Source organism: Xenopus laevis, chromosome 7S (assembly GCF_017654675.1).
Source record: "Xenopus laevis strain J_2021 chromosome 7S, Xenopus_laevis_v10.1, whole genome shotgun sequence".
NCBI lineage: Eukaryota > Metazoa > Chordata > Amphibia > Anura > Pipidae > Xenopus > Xenopus laevis.
In genome coordinates, this window is record NC_054384.1 from 53,975,241 (window position 1) to 53,995,968 (window position 20,728).

Here is a 20,728-nt window from a genome sequence, read left to right on the forward strand (position 1 = left end):
TGTAGTACTGCGGCGCATTACCCTTTTTGCTTGACCCATATTGGCGCCTTGTTGTTTAGTGCTCGTGAATTTACTCATGATTAACAAGTGAGAGTGTTCTTTAGGGATGTTGGTTCCCTATAAAAAAAAAAAAAAAAAAAAAAAAAACCCCCCCAACCCTAATTGTTCCTTCCAGAGCTCAGCTGTACCCAGTTAAAACTCACCCTCACTACATACAAAGATAAAAAGACAAACCCAGCGACCACACAGAAACATTTACAAAAGAAAAAAAAAAAAAAAAAACCCCCACAAAAATCCCCCAAAAAAGGGGGGAGGGAGGGAATTCACTTATCTCACTTTCATGTTTAGTATTCTATCGCATATCTTCTTATCACAATTATAAACAAATAAGATTCTCCCACCAATACAGGCCCAATCCGCATATTATTAGGAGTAGAACAATAGTAGAACAATAGTACCTTCTTTCGCCCTCACATAAAAAGCAATTGTTACCACCATAAATACACTATATTATGCCACCCCCTACCTTCTACCCATGTTATATGCTATCTCTTATATAGGTGCCTCCTCAACTGACATATTGTTTCCACTTCCTAAAAATTCCCCATCGGATTAATATCCAGCCACGATTCCCATATTCTCTCAAACTTCCCCATACACCCTCTAGCCAGATAAGTAAGTTTAATAGACGGAAGTATTTTATTAATTAAATTAACCCATTGAATGACAGTGGGACTATTTTTACCCATCCAGTTCATTATCACCAACTTTTTAGCATAGAACAGTATAACCCTCATAAGTGTTCTAGTTTTGCTTAAGGGTACAAGATCATCCACCAGTCCCAATAAACAAATTTCCGGGGAGTGCACCTGGGGAAACGCTAAATTATCAGCCAAATACTGTGACACATCCTTCCAAAACTGCTGCACTGGAGGACAATGCCACACCAGGTGCAGAAAAGATGCATCCAACTCCTGGCACCTTGGGCATCTGGCTTCCAATTCTCTACCCATTAACTGAAGCTTTTTAGGGGTTATATATAATTGATGGATAAATTTGTATTGGACCAGCCTGTCACGCAAAGAAATTAAATCACAATAAAGTGAGTCAATAGCCTCCTCCCACTGTTCCCCACTAAGAGCAGGAAGTACCTTTTCCCAACGCCTCTGGGCCCTACTAAATGGTGGAGGAATAGTACCTATGAGTATCTGATAAAGCCTAGAAATCAATTTATCCCTCTTTGGATCTCGAAGTATTACCTCTACTGGAGGAATATTGAACTTCACCTCCAGAGTATCAAACTGAGCTTTAAAGGCATGGCGTAGTTGGAGATATCTAAAAAACTGTAATTTTGGTTCTTTAAGTTTTATCTGCAATTGTTGAAAATTAGGGAATATTTGATTTGTCAAAATATCTCCCAAACATTTAAGACCCTTTGAATGCCAATAAACGACATCCTGAAGGGTCCCAAAGTGAGGCAGATTAGAATTCCTCCATAGTGGCAAAAAAGGAGAGATCAAAGGAGGCTTATGGCCAGTATATGCGCAAACAATCCGCCATGCTTTAAATGGAACAGATATTGTGGATGGATAATTATCATAATCACTTAACCGTCGATATGGTATATTTTTAAGTGCCTCCAAAGAGCCAACTGTGGAGGCCAGCAATAACAAACCAGGATCCTCCTCATCACTATGGAACCAACTATGAATATGGTAGAGTTGACTGGCCAAAAAGTAAAAACGTAAATGAGGTAAAGCCAAACCTCCGTTTTCGAGCGTAGCTGTTAGTGAGGTCCACGCAATACGTGGAGACTTATTAGCCCATATAAAAGGGAGTAAGATAGAGTTGATTTTACGAAAGTACCGCTCAGGGATCCATATAGGGGAATTATGCAATTTATATAATAATTTAGGCAAGTAAATCATTTTATACAGGTTGATTCTACCCCAAAGAGAAATAGGTAAACGAGACCAGACTCTAACTGCATTCCTAAATTGCTCTATGATTGGATTAATATTGTTTAAAATATACAAACTAGGGTCAACAGAAATGGTAATGCCCAAATATTTAAAACTATTAACCCATCTGAGGCCCTGGGGATTAATAGATTGAGTAGATATCTGATCCATAGGAAAAATAACAGACTTGGATTTATTTATAGTTAGCCCAGAATAGATGCCGAACCTCTCAATAATACTAATGGCCTCTTGCAAGGAAGGTCCCGAGTCTTCCAAGAATAGAAGCAAGTCGTCTGCATATAGGGCAACTTTATCCTCTAATGGACCATATTTAAATCCCACAACCTTTGGAGCCTGGCGAAGACAGGCAGCCAAAGGTTCAATTGCTATTGCAAATAAGAGTGGGGACAGTGGGCATCCTTGCCTAGTTCCCCTAGCCAGGGGAAAAAAGGAGGACACCATGCCATTGATTTTAATACATGCTGTAGGCTTAAGATACAGCATTTGAACCCATCTTAAAAAGCCCGGGCCGAATCCAAATTTCTTCATAACTGCCCACAAGTACTGCCATTCCACTGAATCAAATGCCTTATTAGCATCTAAAGACACAATAATCCTAGACCCAGCGTTTGTATGTTTAGTCTGAAGATGTGTAAACACCCTCCTCAAGTTAATAGCAGTAGATTTAGTAGGCATAAAGCCAGATTGATCCCTATGTATAATAGAAGGGACTATTTTAGCTAGTCTAGTGGCCAAAATTTTAGCAAGCACCTTAGCATCCATATTTATAAGTGATATTGGCCTATATGAGTCACACAACCCAGGGTCTTTACCCTCCTTTGCTATCAACACAATAACTGCCTCATAGAATGAAGGCGGGAGAGTCCCTCTTTCATAGGCATATATAAAGGTTTCGTGGAGATGTCTAACCAAGGGTTTCCCCTGTAATGTGTACCAAGCAGCCGGGAAACCATCCGGGCCCGGAGTCTTATTAGAAGGGAGAACCGATATAGCTTCCGCCACCTCATTTTCCAAGATAGGAGCATCCAAGTACTCCCTCTCTACCTGTGTAAGGCTAGGAAGGGTAATTGAATCCAGATAACAAGTTAGTTGGTCTTGTGAGTAATCAGCTTTTGTCCGATATAAGATCTCATAAAAATTTATAAAGACATTAAGTATATCCTCTGGGGCACTAACCATACTCCCTCCAGGATCCTGTATTTGTGCTATTAAAGTTTGTGAATCTCTGACTGAAGCCAGCCTTGCCAGTAGTTTACCCGCTTTATCACCTTGTTCAAATATTCCTTGATTAGCATATAATAAACGTTTACTAGTCAAATTAGTTTGTGCCAACTCTAAATCTCTTTGTGTCTGAACCAACACCTGATGAGTAGTCTCTGTAGGGGACTGACTATAAAACACATCTGCCTCTGTGAAGGCCATTTCCGCCTCAACAACCTCTGCTTTAGCCATTTTCTTAGCATTCGCTATACCACTAACCAATACCCCCCGTGCCACCACCTTGGATGCTTCCCACAGGATATCTGGGGAGGCCGTGCCCTGATTAATTCCCCAATAAGATATATATTCCTCTTGGGAGCGATCCCTAATCTGGGTATTTGAGAGCCATACTGGACACAGTCTCCAGTTGGCTCTAGGGCCCCGGTCCCCCACACGAAGCAAGATAACAAGAGGTGAGTGATCCGAAAATGCTCTAGGAAGATATTCAGCCGAAATAACTTGTTGTGCAAAATCAGCAGAGGCCAGGGCTAAGTCTATACGGGATAAAGAAGTGTGACTAGTAGAATGACAGGAATACTGCCTCTCACTCGGGTGCTTCCAACGCCAAAGTTCCATAAAACCAATATTATCTATCCATTGCTTCAGCCCCCGGCTATAACTGCTAGTTTGGCCCAACCTATCCAGCTGGGGATCAAGTGTAGCGTTAAAGTCTCCCAACAGACAAGTTGGAGCATTCGGAAAGGAGGCAATTACTGAATACACCCGTTCTAGTAGGGGTAAGGAAAATGGTGGCGGGCAATAAATATTAGCCAGCGTAAGGAGTTGATTAGCCAGCTTACAATGGAGTACTATATATCTACCATAAAAATCAACTCTGACCCCCATACATTCAAAAGCAACACCTTTCTTAATGAGTATAGAAACTCCTCTAGCATGGGTAGAAAAGGGAGCATGGTAGGCATGAGCCACCCACTGCTTCCTAAGCGAGAGAAGTTTCTGCCCCACCAAGTGTGTCTCTTGTAAAAAAAGAACCACCGGTTTATGCCTTTTGATGTAATCAAAGAGTCGGGCTCGTTTGTATTTACAGTTAAGTCCCCTGACGTTCCAGGAGACAATACTCAAGGAGGACTGCATACTGGTAAAAGTTGGACTGCATTATCAGGGTATAAATTGTTAAAAATTACCTTAATTGAGATAAGCGTATGTGAGGCACAGCATAACAAATACATACGAGATTCCTTCCCACATATACCCCTTACCCACCCTGCCCATCCCCAAACCCTGGGTGGACCTAAACCCATAACACAAAAAGCAATTTTCCCTACGGGGAGGAGCTCTATTTGCTCCTAGCAATGACCTATCGAGTTAACCAAGCCTTCTGTTAATAAAAATCAACCTTCCTATGTAACCCGTGCTCATAATTATTGAATTCCGAACCAGTCAATAAGTCCACCCATTCACTTATTCTATCCGCTCCCTCAGGATCTAATTAAGTGGAGATCTCCGGGGCCTACTCTCCAGCCACGCATTAGTCTCTTCTGGTGTTGAAAAGAAGTGCACTCTGTCACCATCCTGGACTCTCAGTCTGGCTGGGAACATCATTGCATATATCAGATTAACCTGTCGTAGACGTTTTTTAACATCTATAAATTTAAGCCTCTGCTTGCGTATTTCCATAGATAAATCCGGGTATATAGAGACTTTAGCGTTCTCATGGATAATTTCCTGTTTTTTACGGGCTTCCAGGAGAATTCTATCACGATCTCTATAGTTCAGTAGCCTGGCTATAAATGTCCGAGGTGTACCACCAGGAGGAGGAGGTCGGGCTGGGACTCTGTGGGCACGCTCCACTGTGAATGTTGGTGAAAAAATATTACTGCCAAATTTATCCTTGAGCCAAGTTTCCAAAAATATTTCAGGTGCACTACCCTCCACCCTTTCAGGCAAGCCCACAAGTCTTATATTGTTCCTGCGGAACCTGTTTTCAAGGTCATCTGCTTTCGCTTCCAAGATCCGAACTTTCTGTGCCATCTCCGAAAGATTATTTGGAATAGGAGTGATAATATCCTCCAATGTGCCAATCCGCTTCTCTGCCTCTGTTGTACGTTCCCTTATCTTTTGCACATCGTTCTTTAACAAGGCAAAGTCTGATTTAAGATCATCCATCTTTGCTATAGTCACAACATGGTTACTGTTCATAAGTGACATAAGCTCAGCAAGTGTTGGTTGGGCATGTTCTGTTATCTGCATGTCTGGGTTACTAACAGGAGAAGACATCCCAGAACTACAAGAGGGAGCCTCAGGGGATATAGGACACTGGCTTCCCTGGATGTTATCACTATGGGAAGGGTCCCTGGCATACTTGCCTAATTTCAATGCAGCCGAAGCACGGAAGCTCTTCCCCTTCTCCACTTGATCCGTGCTGCACCTGACACCCTGCTGCACGCTGCTAGGGGATCCTGTGTGAGATCCGGCGCCATCTTGGGCGTCCCCAGCCCTGACCACCGCACCAGTGCGCGAACCCGCTCCACGGTTTCTCCCCATGCAGGCAGCCGAGCCGAGTCCTGGCTCAAAGAAGTGTAGTTGCGCCGCTTCTCCTCCGCTGTTTGCCTAGCGGTTCTTCCAGGGTCACGGCAGGATTCTTGAGCACGGGCACGGAGCTACTACCTTACGCTTCCGTCCCGATCAACTTCCGGTCACGCCCCCCCCCATATTCTGTATTTTAAAATAGAATAGTAGTTTTAATAAAGAATTTATAATCCATTCAAACAAACCCTTTCACCTTAGAATAAAACAATGCATTTTGGAAGTCAAAAAGTAACACATCTTCATGTTTCAAAGGTGTATCTGCATACATTTAAAGGAAAACTATACCCCCCCAAACAATGTAGGTATTTCATAAAACAGCTCATATGTTAAACCCTGCTTCATGTAAATAAACCATTTTCATAATAATACACTTTTTTTTTTTTTAAAGGTTAATTTTTATTGAATTTTAACAACAGAAAATTAGAAGGAAGAAAAGCAAGTTAGAAAGGAAAGAAAGAAGGGGAAAGTGGGGAGAAGGGGATACGGCTGAAAAGGTATCTATCAATAGTTGTTCGAGGTGGCTGGCGACTCGAGCCAAGGGTTCCAAATATTCTCAAACTTCTTTGGGCATCCACGTGCTAAGTACGTGAGCTTGTACAGTTCCAGTTGCGAATTAACCAGTCCAATCCATCTACTCAGAGATGGTGGCGATGGGCCCATCCAGTGCAGGGCAACGACCTTCTTTGCGTAAAAGAGGAGCAACCTCATCAGGCATCTAGTGTTTACTCTAGGTATCACGGAGTCAAGGAGACCCAGAAGACAAGTAGCAGGGTTAAGTATCTGGGGGAGTTCCAGTTCGGTAGCCATGAAGTTCAAAATTGCCTTCCAAAATCTGAATATCACTGGGCAATCCCACATTAAATGTATGAAAGTAGCTACAGGAGCACCACATCTCAGACAGCTGGGTGAGGCTACTTTTCCCATAGTAAATAGTTTCTGAGGGGTGAGGTATGTTTGATGTACTATCTTAAACTGTATGAGCTTGTCTCTTACACTTACTAATGGGATATAGAGGTTGTCTATAATTTCTTCCCAATCATCTGGGTCGACATGAACCCACTACTCTCCCACTTATACTTCACCCTGGGTCGAGGATCATATCTATTGGAAATTAAGTGCCTATATGTAGTGGATAGGAGCTTGATCTTGGCGGGTTGAGAAATCAAAGTTTCCATCCCTGTGTATTGCAGGTGCTGAGGAGGGGTTGGGAATTGCGCGGAGCAGAGGTGGCGAATCTGGTTATAACGGAATTCGGACAGATCAGGCAGAGAGAGGGTCTGGCGAAAGCCAGGCAGCGTGCGAAGAGTTCCATCAGCGTATACTTGTGACAGCCGCTTTAGACCAAATTTAGTCCAGGTTCCCACCTCTGAGAATGTGGCTAAGTGTGGATAATTACTATTACCCCATAAAGGTGAATCTGGAGAAAGACTGGTATCTGCTTTAGTGATTTGCACAATTGCATCCCAGGCTCTCTTAGTGGCATCCATTACAGGTAACAAAGGGCCAAGATCCTTTCGAGTTCTATATAAAGCGTTGTGCAGGCTTTCCACAGAAGTAAGATAGAGTGCCTCTATTATGGATGCCGGGTTGTCAGCGTCAAACACTTTCCAACCGGCCGCGTGTGAGGCCTGGGAGGCAAGATAATAGAGTTCATAATTGGGAGAAGTCAGTCCCAGCTGACCGTGGGGAGCATTGAGAGTGGCTCTGGACAGAGTGGGTGTTTTGTTCCCCCAAATAAATTCAGATTGTGTTCGGTCTAAATCTTGCAAGGCTTTCTTGGGTATGTGGCAGGGGGTATTACTCAGTACATAAAGAAATTTAGGAAGAAAAATCATTTTGCATATATTTATTCTGCCTATTAGCGTGAGAGGGAGTTTGGTCCAGTGTGCAAGTGGTTCTTTAAATTTACGGAGTAAGGTGTGCAAATTATGCTGCAAAAATAATGTCGGATCTTTGTGCACCGTTATCCCTAGATACTTAAAATTGTCCGCCACCTTTAGGTTACAGTTTGCGGCCACCCCAGTTGGAAGCTGTCCATCAAGGGGAAATAGTATGGACTTGTCCCAATTAATTTGAAGGCCGGAGAATGTACCAAATTGTTTGACAATCCCAAGTACAGAGGTGAGCGATTCATGTGGGTCCGCTAAGTATAGGAGCGTATCATCTGCATACAATGAGACCTTCTCCTCAATTGTCTTGTAGAGGAATCCCCGTACCCCCCGAGATTGCCGAATTGCTATGGCCATAGGTTCAATTGCCAACGCAAATAGGAGCGGAGAGAGAGGGCACCCTTGGCGAGTACCTCTTGACAGGCGAAATGGTACGGAAGTAATGCCATTAACCCGGATGGATGCCTTGGGTTCACTGTACATCAGCCGAAGCCACTTTGTGAAGGAAGGGCCGAAACCCATTCTAGTTACTACCTCCCATAAGTAAGGCCACTCCACCGAGTCAAATGCCTTAGCCGTGTCCAATGAAACCACCAGCCTGGAACCCATATTTTCGTGTTTCAGTTGTAAATTAAGGAACAGTCTTCTCAGATTAAAGCTGGTTGATTTAGAAGGCATAAAGCCAGACTGATCAGGTTCCACCACTGTAGACACAACTTTGACAAGACGCTTAGCTAAAATTTTTGCAAGAATTTTAATTTCCATATTGAGTAATGAAATCGGCCTATAGGAGGAGCACAGTGTGAGGTCCTTCCCTAGTTTGGGGATGACCACAATCGTCGCATCTGAGAACGTTTTAGGGAGAGAGAAATTTTCAAAGGCATACATCAGGGTTTCATGCAATTTGGGGACTATCTCGCGTAAGTGAATACGGTACCATTCTATAACAAAGCCATCCGGGCCCGGGGATTTGCCGGAAGGGAAGGAAAGTATGGCTTCGGCAATCTCAAGAGGGGAAATCGGGGAATCCATGTACTTTGCTTGCTGAGGTGAGATATTCGGGATGGGAATCGCATTAAGATACTCGTGAAGGTCAGCATTAGAGTAGTGCGCAGTAGAAGTGTAAAGAGAGGAGTAAAATTTACTGAATTCTAAGGCTATCTCAGACGGGGAGGTCAGCATATCCCCCGTTGAGGAGAGTATCCTGGGGACAGCAGAAGTACCATTAGGAGGATTGGCTAGGAAAGCTAAAGGCTTACCATTTTTATCACCATATGCAAACGTAGTGCTGGTGGCGTGTAAAAGTTGCTTTTTAGTCAGCTCTAACCTATGCAAACTGAGGCGCCTAAGAGCAGCAGTGAATTCCCCATGCGTCTGTGGCGTGGGATTACCAATATATTCCGTTTCAAATTGGGTAGCTGCCATTTCAAGGTGGTGTAGGGTTTCCTTAGAAGTGTTCCTAGCTCTGGCCACTGCAGCCATTAGGGAACCTCGGGAGACTGCCTTAAAAGCCTCCCAGGTAGTTGAGGGATCCGCAGAGCCATAATTCACACTCCAATATTGTGTGACAGAATCAGCGGATTCCCCGACCACACTAGGGACCTTCAACCAGTATGGACTTAGCCTCCAAGTTCTATGTGAGGGGTCAGAGAGAAGGTCTAACGAAAGAAGCAAAGGGGCATGATCTGAGATTCCCCGTGGCAGATATCCAACCTCTCGAACTTTAGGGAGGAGGTCCGAAGAAAGCAGTGCAAGATCTATTCGAGAGAATGACTGATAGGTAGTAGAATAACAGGAGAATTGCCTGCGCTCGGGGTACTTCCAGCGCCATACATCCACCAAATTGTATGCCCGGGCCCAATCAGCAAGTTTAGAGGTAGTTACTGTAGGAGCGGACAGTCTATCCAACAGAGGGTTACAACAGTTGTTAAAGTCCCCCATGATACATACCGGGGCAGGGGGCAATTGCATCAATGTTTGATATAGGTCATGAAGTATTGTGTCTGCGAAGGGGGGAGGAATGTAAATGTTAGCTATGAGGATGGGAAACCCAGCTATAGCACACGCCAAAATTTGATATCTGCCCGATCTGTCCGAACGCACCTCCATAAGATCAAATGGGAAACCTTTCCTAACCAGGACCGAGGTGCCCCTAGCATAAGTGGAATATGTAGTATGATGAATATACGCAACCCACGGTTTCCGGAGAGCCAAGACCCGACTCCCAACTAAGTGGGTCTCCTGAAGTAAGAGAATGTGGGGGGTATAAGATTTAAGATAATTGAAAACTAATGCCCGCTTTACCTTATCGTTAAGACCCCGAACATTCCAAGATATTAACTTAACAGCAGCCATTTGGTGTTGTGTAAATGGGATGGGTACTCACACTAAGATGAATACATTTCAGGCTTCCGGACACCCTGCGACTCATCAGCCCGCCATATACATACATTGTTATCCAGCCGGGGAGGGAAAGAGAAGAAGGAAAGAAAGACTGAAATGAGGCAGAAAAGACATAGTTAAAACAACATTCACAAAAATAAAACCCCCACCCAACTGCCCCCCACCCTGCCCAACCCTCACAGTCTGGTGGGCTTAGGATCCCAAACATAAGATCAACTGGGGAGTTTGGTTGCCCTCGACAAGCTTGTTCCAAATCTTGTTGTGGCCAAAGAGCTTCCGTGGTGATAGGTCAACGGTTCATAGGATATTGAAATAAGCGGTGTTTTAGAACTGAAAGCTAACATGCAGTCCCAAGGAAAATATAGCACTGTGTGTATATGGAGCATGAGACGTCCAGTGCACAATAAGGTCCAAGGTTGGCGGAAGCGTCTAAGGAGAATTAATGGCAACACCTGCATGTGTCCAGGAAGTCCAGAGAAGGCACTGTGTCCGCCACTGAAATGGACACAGGACTGTAATCCACCTGTCCACATAGCACTGCCAAGACATATAGAGGTATTAACTTCCGAACAACATGAGATGAATACTTGAATAATACACTTTTTAGTAGTATGTGCCATTGGGTAATTATAAATAGAAAATTGGCATTTTAAAAATAAGGGCCGCCCTCTGGGATTGTAGGATTCACGGTGCCCACAAACATACCAAACAAACCGTACATGTTAGGTCACATGACCCGATTAACAGACAGAGTTGTGTCTTTTGCTTCTAAGCTTCTTCCTGTTAGAGCTGCAGTATTTCTGGTCAGGTGATCTCTGAGGCAGCACACATAGCACTAGTGCACACAGAGCACATAAACACTAGTGGAACTATAAAGCAATGTTCACTCTAAATTGGAACAAAGAATTTTGTGTGAAAACACAAAATTTTGTATTCTGACCAGAGCACAAAATATTTTTTTTGCGCATATAGTCAAGAAGGAATTAGAGGGGACATTGCTATAAAGGCATAAATAGGTTGATTGTGTACAGTAAATTAACGTTGTCTGCAGTTCCTCTTCACCTCCTCATCTGCCTTTGCAAAATTCACTGGAAGATATAGTGCATACTTAGATGACATTTTGAAAGCCCAGTCAACTAACCAACCAGTTTCCATAATACAGGTATGGGATCTTTTATCCGGAATGCTCAGGACGTGGGGCCTTTCCTTAATTTGGATCACCATACCATTTCAAGTCTACTAAAAAAACATTTTTTAAAACCTATAGAATTTTTTTTGCCTTCAGTAAGGATTCATTATCAAAATGACCAGATATCTGTGAAGCTTGTCAGAATGAGTGTGGCCATCTCACTTCCATATATGTATCTGTAGTTTTATGTATTAGTTTTATCTTAGAAACCTGCACAGTGGGTATTCCTTGATAACTGATATTGTGAATCAGTACTAGCAAGGCATTGTGAATAATTATCTCTACATACTTTATTATTTTCTTATTAGTTTACTCATACATATTTTTAATAGTTATGTTAAAAAGTATTATTTCTTTTGATCACTTATAATAGACCAAACCAATACTGATTTATACAATGTTGCTTGATTAAAAAAGTTTTGTACCAATACTCTGAATTGTTGTTTTTTTTACATAAATAGCTAGAATATTATTTTGGTATCATGCCATAATCCCAACTATATTCCCTTACTGATAAATCTGAAATTTGGTCTCTGTGCTGCTACAAGGGTCTGACGTTAAAACCAAACTTTTTTTGTATTCCCTGTTCTGGGAAAAAGTTTATTTCAAACCAGCATAAATATTTGTGGCAGCTGTGTTAAGAAAAATGCACATGTTGTATTGAAGTTGTTTGCATATTGTAGTCTGTAGAGGTTTTAGGGACTGAAATATTTCAGTCTAATCCAGTTCTACGTGCATGTTTGGAAGTAATTTCCTGTTCTTCACCATTGATGGAGACCATTAAAGTTGTATGAATGAGCTTTGTGTACTTTATGCACAGGAACCTCATCACCAGAAACGGGTAGAACATTTTCTGCAGGACCATGGTACACAATACAACTTTGTTAAAACTGTGGGGCCAGAGGAAAACTCAGACTTTGCTGATGCCCGTAATAAAGGAATGTAAGTACAAATACACATCTAATTTCTATAAAAAAACATTTCACCTGTTGTACAACATTGTAAAGCCTTATTAAATATGTATAATAATATGCATTGAATATAGACATCATGTAGTAGTTTGATATAAGTACTAATTCATATGTACTATTTAATATAATTATTATTGTCAATATCGGTCATTTCTCTCTTTGCTAGTATTTTCTACTAATTTTGATATTTAATTCAGTATTTCTTAATCAAAATGCTGTGATCATACAGAGAACCAAAGCAGAAAGGAACAAGTCTAAAAATGTTGTATCATATATCAATAGACAATCATAAATGAACATCAAAGTCACAAAAGCTGCTGCTTTTATGAATTTGGAGCATGGTTTAAAAACTACACAAATACAACTACTTAAAGGAGAAGGAAACCCTGTAGAGAAAAACCCGCAGTTAGCCTGGGGGGAGGAGGGTATGGGGTTTTTTTCTACAGGGTTTCCTTCTCCTTTAAAGGGGGCCTGTCATACAGACACAAAAAAGCTGTATAATTAATGCCATTTTCAAGTTAGACATGAAACCCAAATTCTTTTCTTTATTAAAACTCCCATACCTGTTATAAAAGGTTTTTCAAAATATTAATTGTCAATCATGTATTGCCTGCCCTGCCTCAATGCCTCACTTTCCATTCTGCACTTCCTATATATCACTGCACTTCTCTCATTCACCCTCCCACCTCGCCTATAATTGTGTAGTCTGTGCTTGGTCAGAGGCATTAGGTACCCCATTCTGGTGAATAGAGAGGATTTTTGGATGATACAAAATTTGCCTTATTAACAGTGTCCACAAAATTGTACCTGCCAGCTTACTGTGATTGTGTAATTCCAAAACTGAAGGAAACAAGATTTAAAGCGGACCTGTCACCTACACATAAAAAGCTGCATAATGAAAGTCCTTTGCAAAAACATGAAACACAAATTATTTATATCATTAAAACTTCCATACCTGTTATAAAGGTGTTTAAATATCTGAGCTGTCCATAAAAAATTAACTGCCCCTCCTCTATGCCTGAGGCATAGATGTGGGGCAGTCAATTACTTTCACTTTCCATTCAGCCCTTCCTACATGTCACTGCACTTCTAACATTGCCCCTTCCCTCCACATCCCTACAATTATGTAGGGCACTGTGTATGAGCATTAGGTTCCCTATTCTCATGCTTACACAAGATTTTGGGGTGATACACAATTTATCTTAATAACAGTGTCCACAAAATGGCTGCTGCTTGCTTGCTGTGATAGTATAATTCCAAGACTGAAGGAAACACAATTTAAATAATAAATATAGTCTAAGTAAAGTTTATTTTGCTCAACTAACATGATAGAAAATAATTTGGAATTGTTTCTTAGGCTGCCAGGTCCCCTTTAAATAATGTATATAGTGTAAGTATAGTTTAATTTGCTTGGCAAACATGATAGAAATAATGTGGAATTATTTCTAAAGGTGACAGGCCCTCTTTAAGACAATATGAAAACAATGTATATTTTTGGTGTGGTTAACACCATTTTGCTTGTGTTAACACCAAATTATATAAGAAACTATCTTTGGGAACCCCTCTCAGCCTGCATAATAATTTACTCCACTATCAAAAAAAAAGATAACAGTGGTATGTCTGTCATCTCCCAGGAACATCTGAGTACTGGGGTGTTTTCTGAACAAAGATTTTTAATGAAGCAGTATTCATTTGTATGAAATTTAAATCAAATGTGAAAATGGCTGTGCAAAAATTTGTAATTTTGCTAATTTGAATGCATGAAACTGCTCAATACTGATTACTGGCAACACCAAATTTGTTGGATTAACTCATTAGGCATTGAACTTCATAGGGAGGTGTGTCCAGTCATGAGAAAAGGTATTTAAGGTGGCCAATTGCAAGTTGTGCTTCTGTTTGACTCTCCTCTGAAGAGTGACAGCATGGGATCCTCAAAGCAAACTCTCAAAAGATCTGAAAAAAAAAAGATTGTTCAGTATCATAGTTTAGGGGAAGGCTACAAAAAGCTATCTCAGAGGTTTTAAACTGCCAGTAAGGAATGTAATCAGGAAATGGAAGGCCACGGGCACATTTGCTGTAGAACCCAGGTCTGGCAGGCCAAGAAAAATGTCTATGCCACAAACACAGTCGCTTGTTGTATGCAAAAACTCATTTAGACAAGCCACAGTCATTTTGGAACAAAGTGCTTTGGACTGATGAGACAAAAAATGTGTTTTTTTGGTCATAACAATGCACTTTGTATGGCGTAAGAAGAAATTCCAAGAATCTGCTATGGGGCTGTGTGGCTAGTTCAGTGACTGGGGCCCTTGTTAAAGTCGAGGGTTGGATGAATTTAACCGAATATCAACACATTTTTCAGGATAATGTTCAAGCATCAGTCAAAAAGTTGAAGTTACACAGGGGTTGGATATTCCAACAAGACAATGGCCACACACCGCAAAATCTACAAAAGCATTTATGCAGATGGAGAAGTACAATATTCTGGAATGGCTGTCACATTCCCCCGACTTGAATATCATCGAAAACTTATTGGATTATTTGAAGCAGGCTGTCCATGCTCAGTAGCCATCAAATTTAACTGAACTGGAGAGATTTTGTATGGACTAATGGTCAAAAATACAGCCATCCAAAATCCAGACATTCATCAAAGGTTTAGGAGTTGTCTAGAGACTGTTACATTTGCACAAGGAGGCTCAACTAAGTATTGATGTAATATCTCTATGCACCTGTCTAATTTTGTTATGATGCATATTGCATATTTTCTGTTAATCCAATAAACTTTATGTCACTGCTGAAAAATTACTGTTTCCATAAGGCATGTTATATATTAAAAGGAAGAGATTTGTGATTATGATTTTGAGGTATAATAATTCTAAATGTATTCTTTGTTCAGATTAGTGTCCTTTCTTATTGATGATTTGTTTGAATACATTAGAATGAGTCAACATGTTGCCTTACTTGTGTTGGTGGTAGGTCCCATAGATGTATCCATGTTTTAGAAGCAGTCCTAAAGCAAACTGAAAAAAGCTTCCTTTACTCTGCACTCTTTCTAGAATCTGTGACGTATGATCTTTACTTTTAGGGATATGTGCCGGCAAACTCCAGAGTGTGAATATTACTTCAGTATTGATGCCCCGGTAGTGCTGAAAAACACCAATGTTCTTCGGAGCCTCATAGAACAAAACAAGTATGTTAGAAATGTTTTATAGGATGTGAGTTGCAAAATCTTTACTGAGCTGAAGTGTTGAAGCTTAAATATTTATAACTGAGCTATTTGCCCTTTATTTTTTAATAAGTGTTCCGCAAAACATGGGTAGAGAATTACCTACATTTTAATTAATATAACTAATCAAAATAAACTGCTTTGTCTAGCAGGGTATGAAGATAAGTCATTTATAGCCATAAATAGAGCTCTGACCATTGTTGTAGTGTACTTACGTAGCATTTCAGAGAGTAACATATTTCAGACTTAGAAGTAACCAAGCAAGAATAACATTTTAAACACTTCTTTTCAGAATCAAGGTTAGTATCTAGTCTGATTGATATGCATGTGGACTATTAATTATTCTCATGATAACTTACAGTATTTGTTTTGTAACATTGTTTTTTTTTTTTATTATAGGTCTGTAATTGCCCCATTGGTGAGCCGAAATGCAAACTTGTGGTCAAACTTTTGGGGAGCCTTAAATTCCGATGGATATTATGCTCGATCTGAGGATTACATAGACGTTGTTCAGAGACAAAGAAAGTATGTGCAGTGTTTAACTTTATTCACATTTACTCTGTATTTTGTCAAATGTATGCATATGTTTATAGTCATGGGGTAACCATACTTCATATGATAGGCATTTATATTCCTTAGGGCCACTATACCGTTATTTTCTCCATAATCTTGCTCAATGGAAATATTAAGAACTGAATGTTATTTTTTAAGCTCCTGTGGATTTAGTGATAACTGTCAGGATAGACACAAGTTTCTTCTACAATGGGAAGGAGGGGGCATGGTATGTTCCTCACCCTATCATACAGGCCCATAATTGTCAGCTCCCTAGGTTTTCCCCTAGTCTATAATAAAACATAACATAAATCAGTAACTATATATGTATTTGTATGTATTACTTACATTTCTGTTGAATGCAAGATGGTGGCATAACATAGCTGAACAGCATGCATTTTAAAGGATAAGACAGAGAGAAGGCCATTGAGAGGATAGGAGAGTTGTACCTAGTATACAAGAGAAAAATGTGTTTGTCGATCTGTCTATCTGCCTATCTATCTATCTATCTATCTATCTATCTATCTATCTATCTATCTATCTATCTATCTATCTATCTATCTAATGTTTGCTGCATTGCACTTTTTTTGTTCTGTGCATGAATTGTGTCTGTAGTATCTCCTGTCACAAGGTGGCGTCAAATGTGTCTTGCTTTAGGATAACAAGATCATTTCACCAGTACCTTTTTTAATTTTGCATGTACATAATTTTGCATTTAGCAGGTCCTAAAACTTTCTTTAAAGTTCCGAGTTATCTAAAGTGAATTTCATTTATTGTTGTTGTTCTGTTTTTTTTTTAGTGGCGTCTGGAATGTCCCTTATATCTCCAGTGTTTATTTGGTGAAAGGAAGCATTCTAAGGTCTAAACTAAATCAGAATGACCTGTTCCACAGTGGTACCTTGGACTCTGACATGGCGTTCTGTCATAATGTCCGCCAACAGGTCTGTATTAGAGAAGGCAAACGTGTGTGTGTATATAGATTACAAAAATGTAACCCTAGCACTCCAACATATAGCCCCCTGGGAAAACCTGTTTTGCACAATTGAACTGTAACGCTAATTAAAGAGACACTTTTTAAGTAAAAAAAGTATTATCTTTGGGGGGAGAAAGACCATACCTGCTTTTATCTTTAATAATATATATATATATATATATATATATATATATATATATATATATATATATATATATATATATATATATATATATATATATAAAACCGTTTTGTAAAATATAAGGATATTCAAAGTCGCCATGACCATATAAAGGCATGAGGCAGAAGGCCAGGTGCATTTATACAGGTTGTGCAACTCCATGGTGACCTCTAAAATTCTTTTATCACAGAACAGGAGGCACGTTATTTTTTATAATAGAAAAGTGTCGACTAGTCATGTGACATCCCTAAGCACCATTTATAAGGATATCATTTACAGGATATGCATGGCTCTTGTGTTGTATGTGATGTTCTACTTGGTGATGGTAGTATGAAATCAGAAGGTAAAGGAAAGCTTAGATATCTCTTAGCAAATCTAATCACTTAACGCTTATCCTGAGCTGGTGCTTCTCCCCTTTAAAAAGCCCACTGGCCTGGGGTTCCTTCATGCACAGCTTGCCCATTGGCTTCCAGGTAACCCCTACACAAATTTAGATTAGGTGCATGTACAGAACAGAAATCCTGGGAAAAGTTCTTGCCATCTTGTGAAGGCATACTTGATTCACGTTTTGATTAAGTCTTAACTTGAATGTATAGTTTAGCTCTTTGAAATCAGATGACAAAGAAATTCTATGGTGAGAGGGAAGTATTGATACCAAGGCAGTCTTTCAAGAGCTTATACAACATATTTCACCATACTTGTTGCTCCATGTGGTATTACCTTCTCTCATTTTTAGTTTAGTTTTTGAATGATTAGCCTTCCTCTTTTGTCTATTCCCTGCCTTTGAATGGGGGTCGCTGACCTCGTCAGCTGCCACTACAATTTTGTTATTGTTACTTTTTATTACTTATCTATCTATTCAAGTTTTCTTAAATTCTCTCATTCAAACCACTGCCTAGTTCTAGAGTAAATGTGACTCATATTGTAAGATAGCTGCTGAAATTCCGAGCTGGATTTCTGCTGAGCAAAAAAACAAAATAATAGTAATAGTAACAAAAATAAAAACTGATTGCTAATTGCCTAAGATTAGCACTGTCTGCAGCATTCTTAAAGCTAATGTAAAGGTAAACTTCCCCTTAAATGGATTTTCTTTTATGCTATGTTTTGGCTCTACATCTGATATCATCTTGTCAAATCAAGCACAGAAGCTTGAGAATTCATTATAGGCTATACATTGTCTTTGTGCCTTCATGTATTTTAATGTTCTGACCACAAAGTGTCTTTTGGTTGCAGGGAGTCTTTATGTTTGTTACAAACAGACAGGAATTTGGCCACATCCTTTCCCTGAAGAATTACAAAACAACTCATCTACATAATGATCTTTGGGAGATTTTTGAAAATACAGAGGTAAGGTCATGAAGGATAAGTTGCAGGGATCTTATTTTATTTAGAGAAGGTTATTAATTGTATCTTGTCTTAAATGTATGTTATCTTGGGGATCTTACTTTTGGGACTATAATATTTCTTTGTTTTCAAAATTCTGCACAAATATAGTACAGTAGTTAAACTGCATTTATAAGATATATTATTAACCTTTACTTATATAGCAGCATCAAGGTTGAGATGCTTTACAGACATTTTCATTAATCCCTATCCCCCAAGGAGCTTACAAGTTCTGTATTATTTTATTAGTCATGCAACACACGTGCACTAGGGTTATTTACATAATGGGCCAGTCAATCTGCCTGGATGTTTTTGTAGAGTAAAAAGAATTTGAGCTACCTAGAGGAGACTCACACAGATACAAGGAGAACATAAAAACCTGATCAGAATGAATCAGCTCACCAAACTCTGTAGATAGCATTGCTATGTAAAGTTAAAGGACACCTCTCTTAAAATTGTTACCCCTACCTGAGGAGGAAATCATTTATATATAAAAAAAAAAACTTTAAAAAGTTCTGTACTGAGGAAATGGAGGGGCTTGTTTATATAGAGACTTGTATGCCTATTTAAATTAACTCTTCTCAGTACAAGGGAGTAAGAGGATGGTAATAATGATAAAATAAGACATTGGAGCTTTATAAGAAATTAAAGAAAATCTTTTTTAAATTATAGAAATTGATAGAAGCACGTTTTTTTACACAAAATCTGTTGAATATATTGACATTCACACACAGACACAAAAACATAATTTACTAAATATTCCCATGCATATAAACTCAGAGTTATAAGAGCAACTATTTGTTTTAATCAATGAATTGCCATTGGTTTTCAGTCAGTTTGTGTGGGCCAGTCAGGGCCGGATTTACATAACGGGTGCCCCTAAGGCAGCATTTTCATCATCGGGACCAGAGCAATTGGGAATGGCGCACAGAAAATTAAAAAAACTATTGTATCTCCTGCGCGTCCCCAGTGTTTTTGAACCAATGTGGGTGTGATTGGGCAGCATGCCACCCCCTAAAATCTTGCTGCCCTAGGCCCGGGCCTTGGTGGCCTCTCCACAAATCCGGGCCTGGGGCCAGTCTTGCGCACATGGGAAAAGTAGAGTCTATGGGGCAGATTTACTAAAGGGCAAATTGTCGGCAGCGACTGCTTCACCGGGCGCAAATTCTATACCACTACGCTAATTCATAAAAGTTGCGTCCTGGGTGCTGAACGCTGGTGGCTTTTCACTTCTTCAGTGTGAGCATTTCATAGCGAAGATTCACTAGCGTTCGTGTACATTAAAGTTGTATGGACGTCTTTATTAGAGAGTTGGTTCAAATGCTTGAAGTGGCCACTTTTTATTACAAATGTCCAAGGAACCTTAATAAAGACAAAAGAGATCATATAAGGCCCTAGACATGAGCCCACTGTAAAATGAATGTCCCATGGCCCTCAAATGTCTGGAGAAAAATGTTAACCCAAAAAAGTTTAATTCAGAACTTTTGCAGGCCATTCCGCTTAAAAAAAGGAAAAGTCGCCAGCGTTTTTTCAACTTTAATGTATTTTCGGCAGGCAGGATATGATGTAAGTGACGTAAGATTGAGGAAGATCTAACTTCATTTTAGCAGTTCGCCTGATCTGAGGTGGCAAAGTCAACTATGGTGAAAGAGGCAACATTCAGTAAAATCCGCAATTTAGTGAATTTGCGGAGCAATGACCATTCACCTGAGCAGAAAGTCGCCTGGCGATAAAGTGCGAATAAACGCTAGCGATGGTCTCTTTTGCTAGCGAATTGTTGTCTGCGCCTGTTGCTAACGTTAGCCACTTTAGCAAATCTGCCCCAATGTCTGTGATATCTGATTTTTATTTTCCAGGACTGGAAAGAAAAATATATTCATCATAATCATTCAGAAGCATTAAAAGGAAAATTAGTTGAAATGGTAAGTAAAAAGTGTGGTATTCAGTTGGATACAATCTATAAATATTGAGTATGTTATAGATTGTTCTAGTCTTACCAACTTTGTTGGTCTTCATTATTTGTCTTCCTCTTCTCCCCCTTTCCAGCTTGCATATTGTGGTCACTGACCCTGCAGCTGAAAACTATTGCTCTATGAGGCTATAACATTATTGTTACTTTTCATTATTTATTTTAATATTCAAGCCCTGTCTACATCATCCTAAAACTTAATT

At 39.9% G+C, this 20,728-nt stretch overlaps 1 protein-coding gene across 4 annotated transcripts in view; it reads left to right on the top strand.

Annotated features, from left to right (window-relative positions):
• plod1.S (procollagen-lysine, 2-oxoglutarate 5-dioxygenase 1 S homeolog) overlaps nucleotides 1-20,728 on the top strand; it is a 47,865-nt gene that overhangs the window by 20,829 nt on the left and 6,308 nt on the right. For all 4 annotated transcript variants that reach the window (XM_041571263.1, XM_018227692.2, XM_041571264.1 and 1 more), the window contains 6 exons: nucleotides 12,094-12,215; nucleotides 15,327-15,431; nucleotides 15,867-15,992; nucleotides 16,819-16,960; nucleotides 18,407-18,520; nucleotides 20,413-20,478. In XM_041571263.1, the coding sequence (XP_041427197.1) occupies nucleotides 12,094-12,215; nucleotides 15,327-15,431; nucleotides 15,867-15,992; nucleotides 16,819-16,960; nucleotides 18,407-18,520; nucleotides 20,413-20,478 (675 nt within the window). The remainder of the gene's footprint in view (nucleotides 1-12,093; nucleotides 12,216-15,326; nucleotides 15,432-15,866; nucleotides 15,993-16,818; nucleotides 16,961-18,406; nucleotides 18,521-20,412; nucleotides 20,479-20,728) is intronic.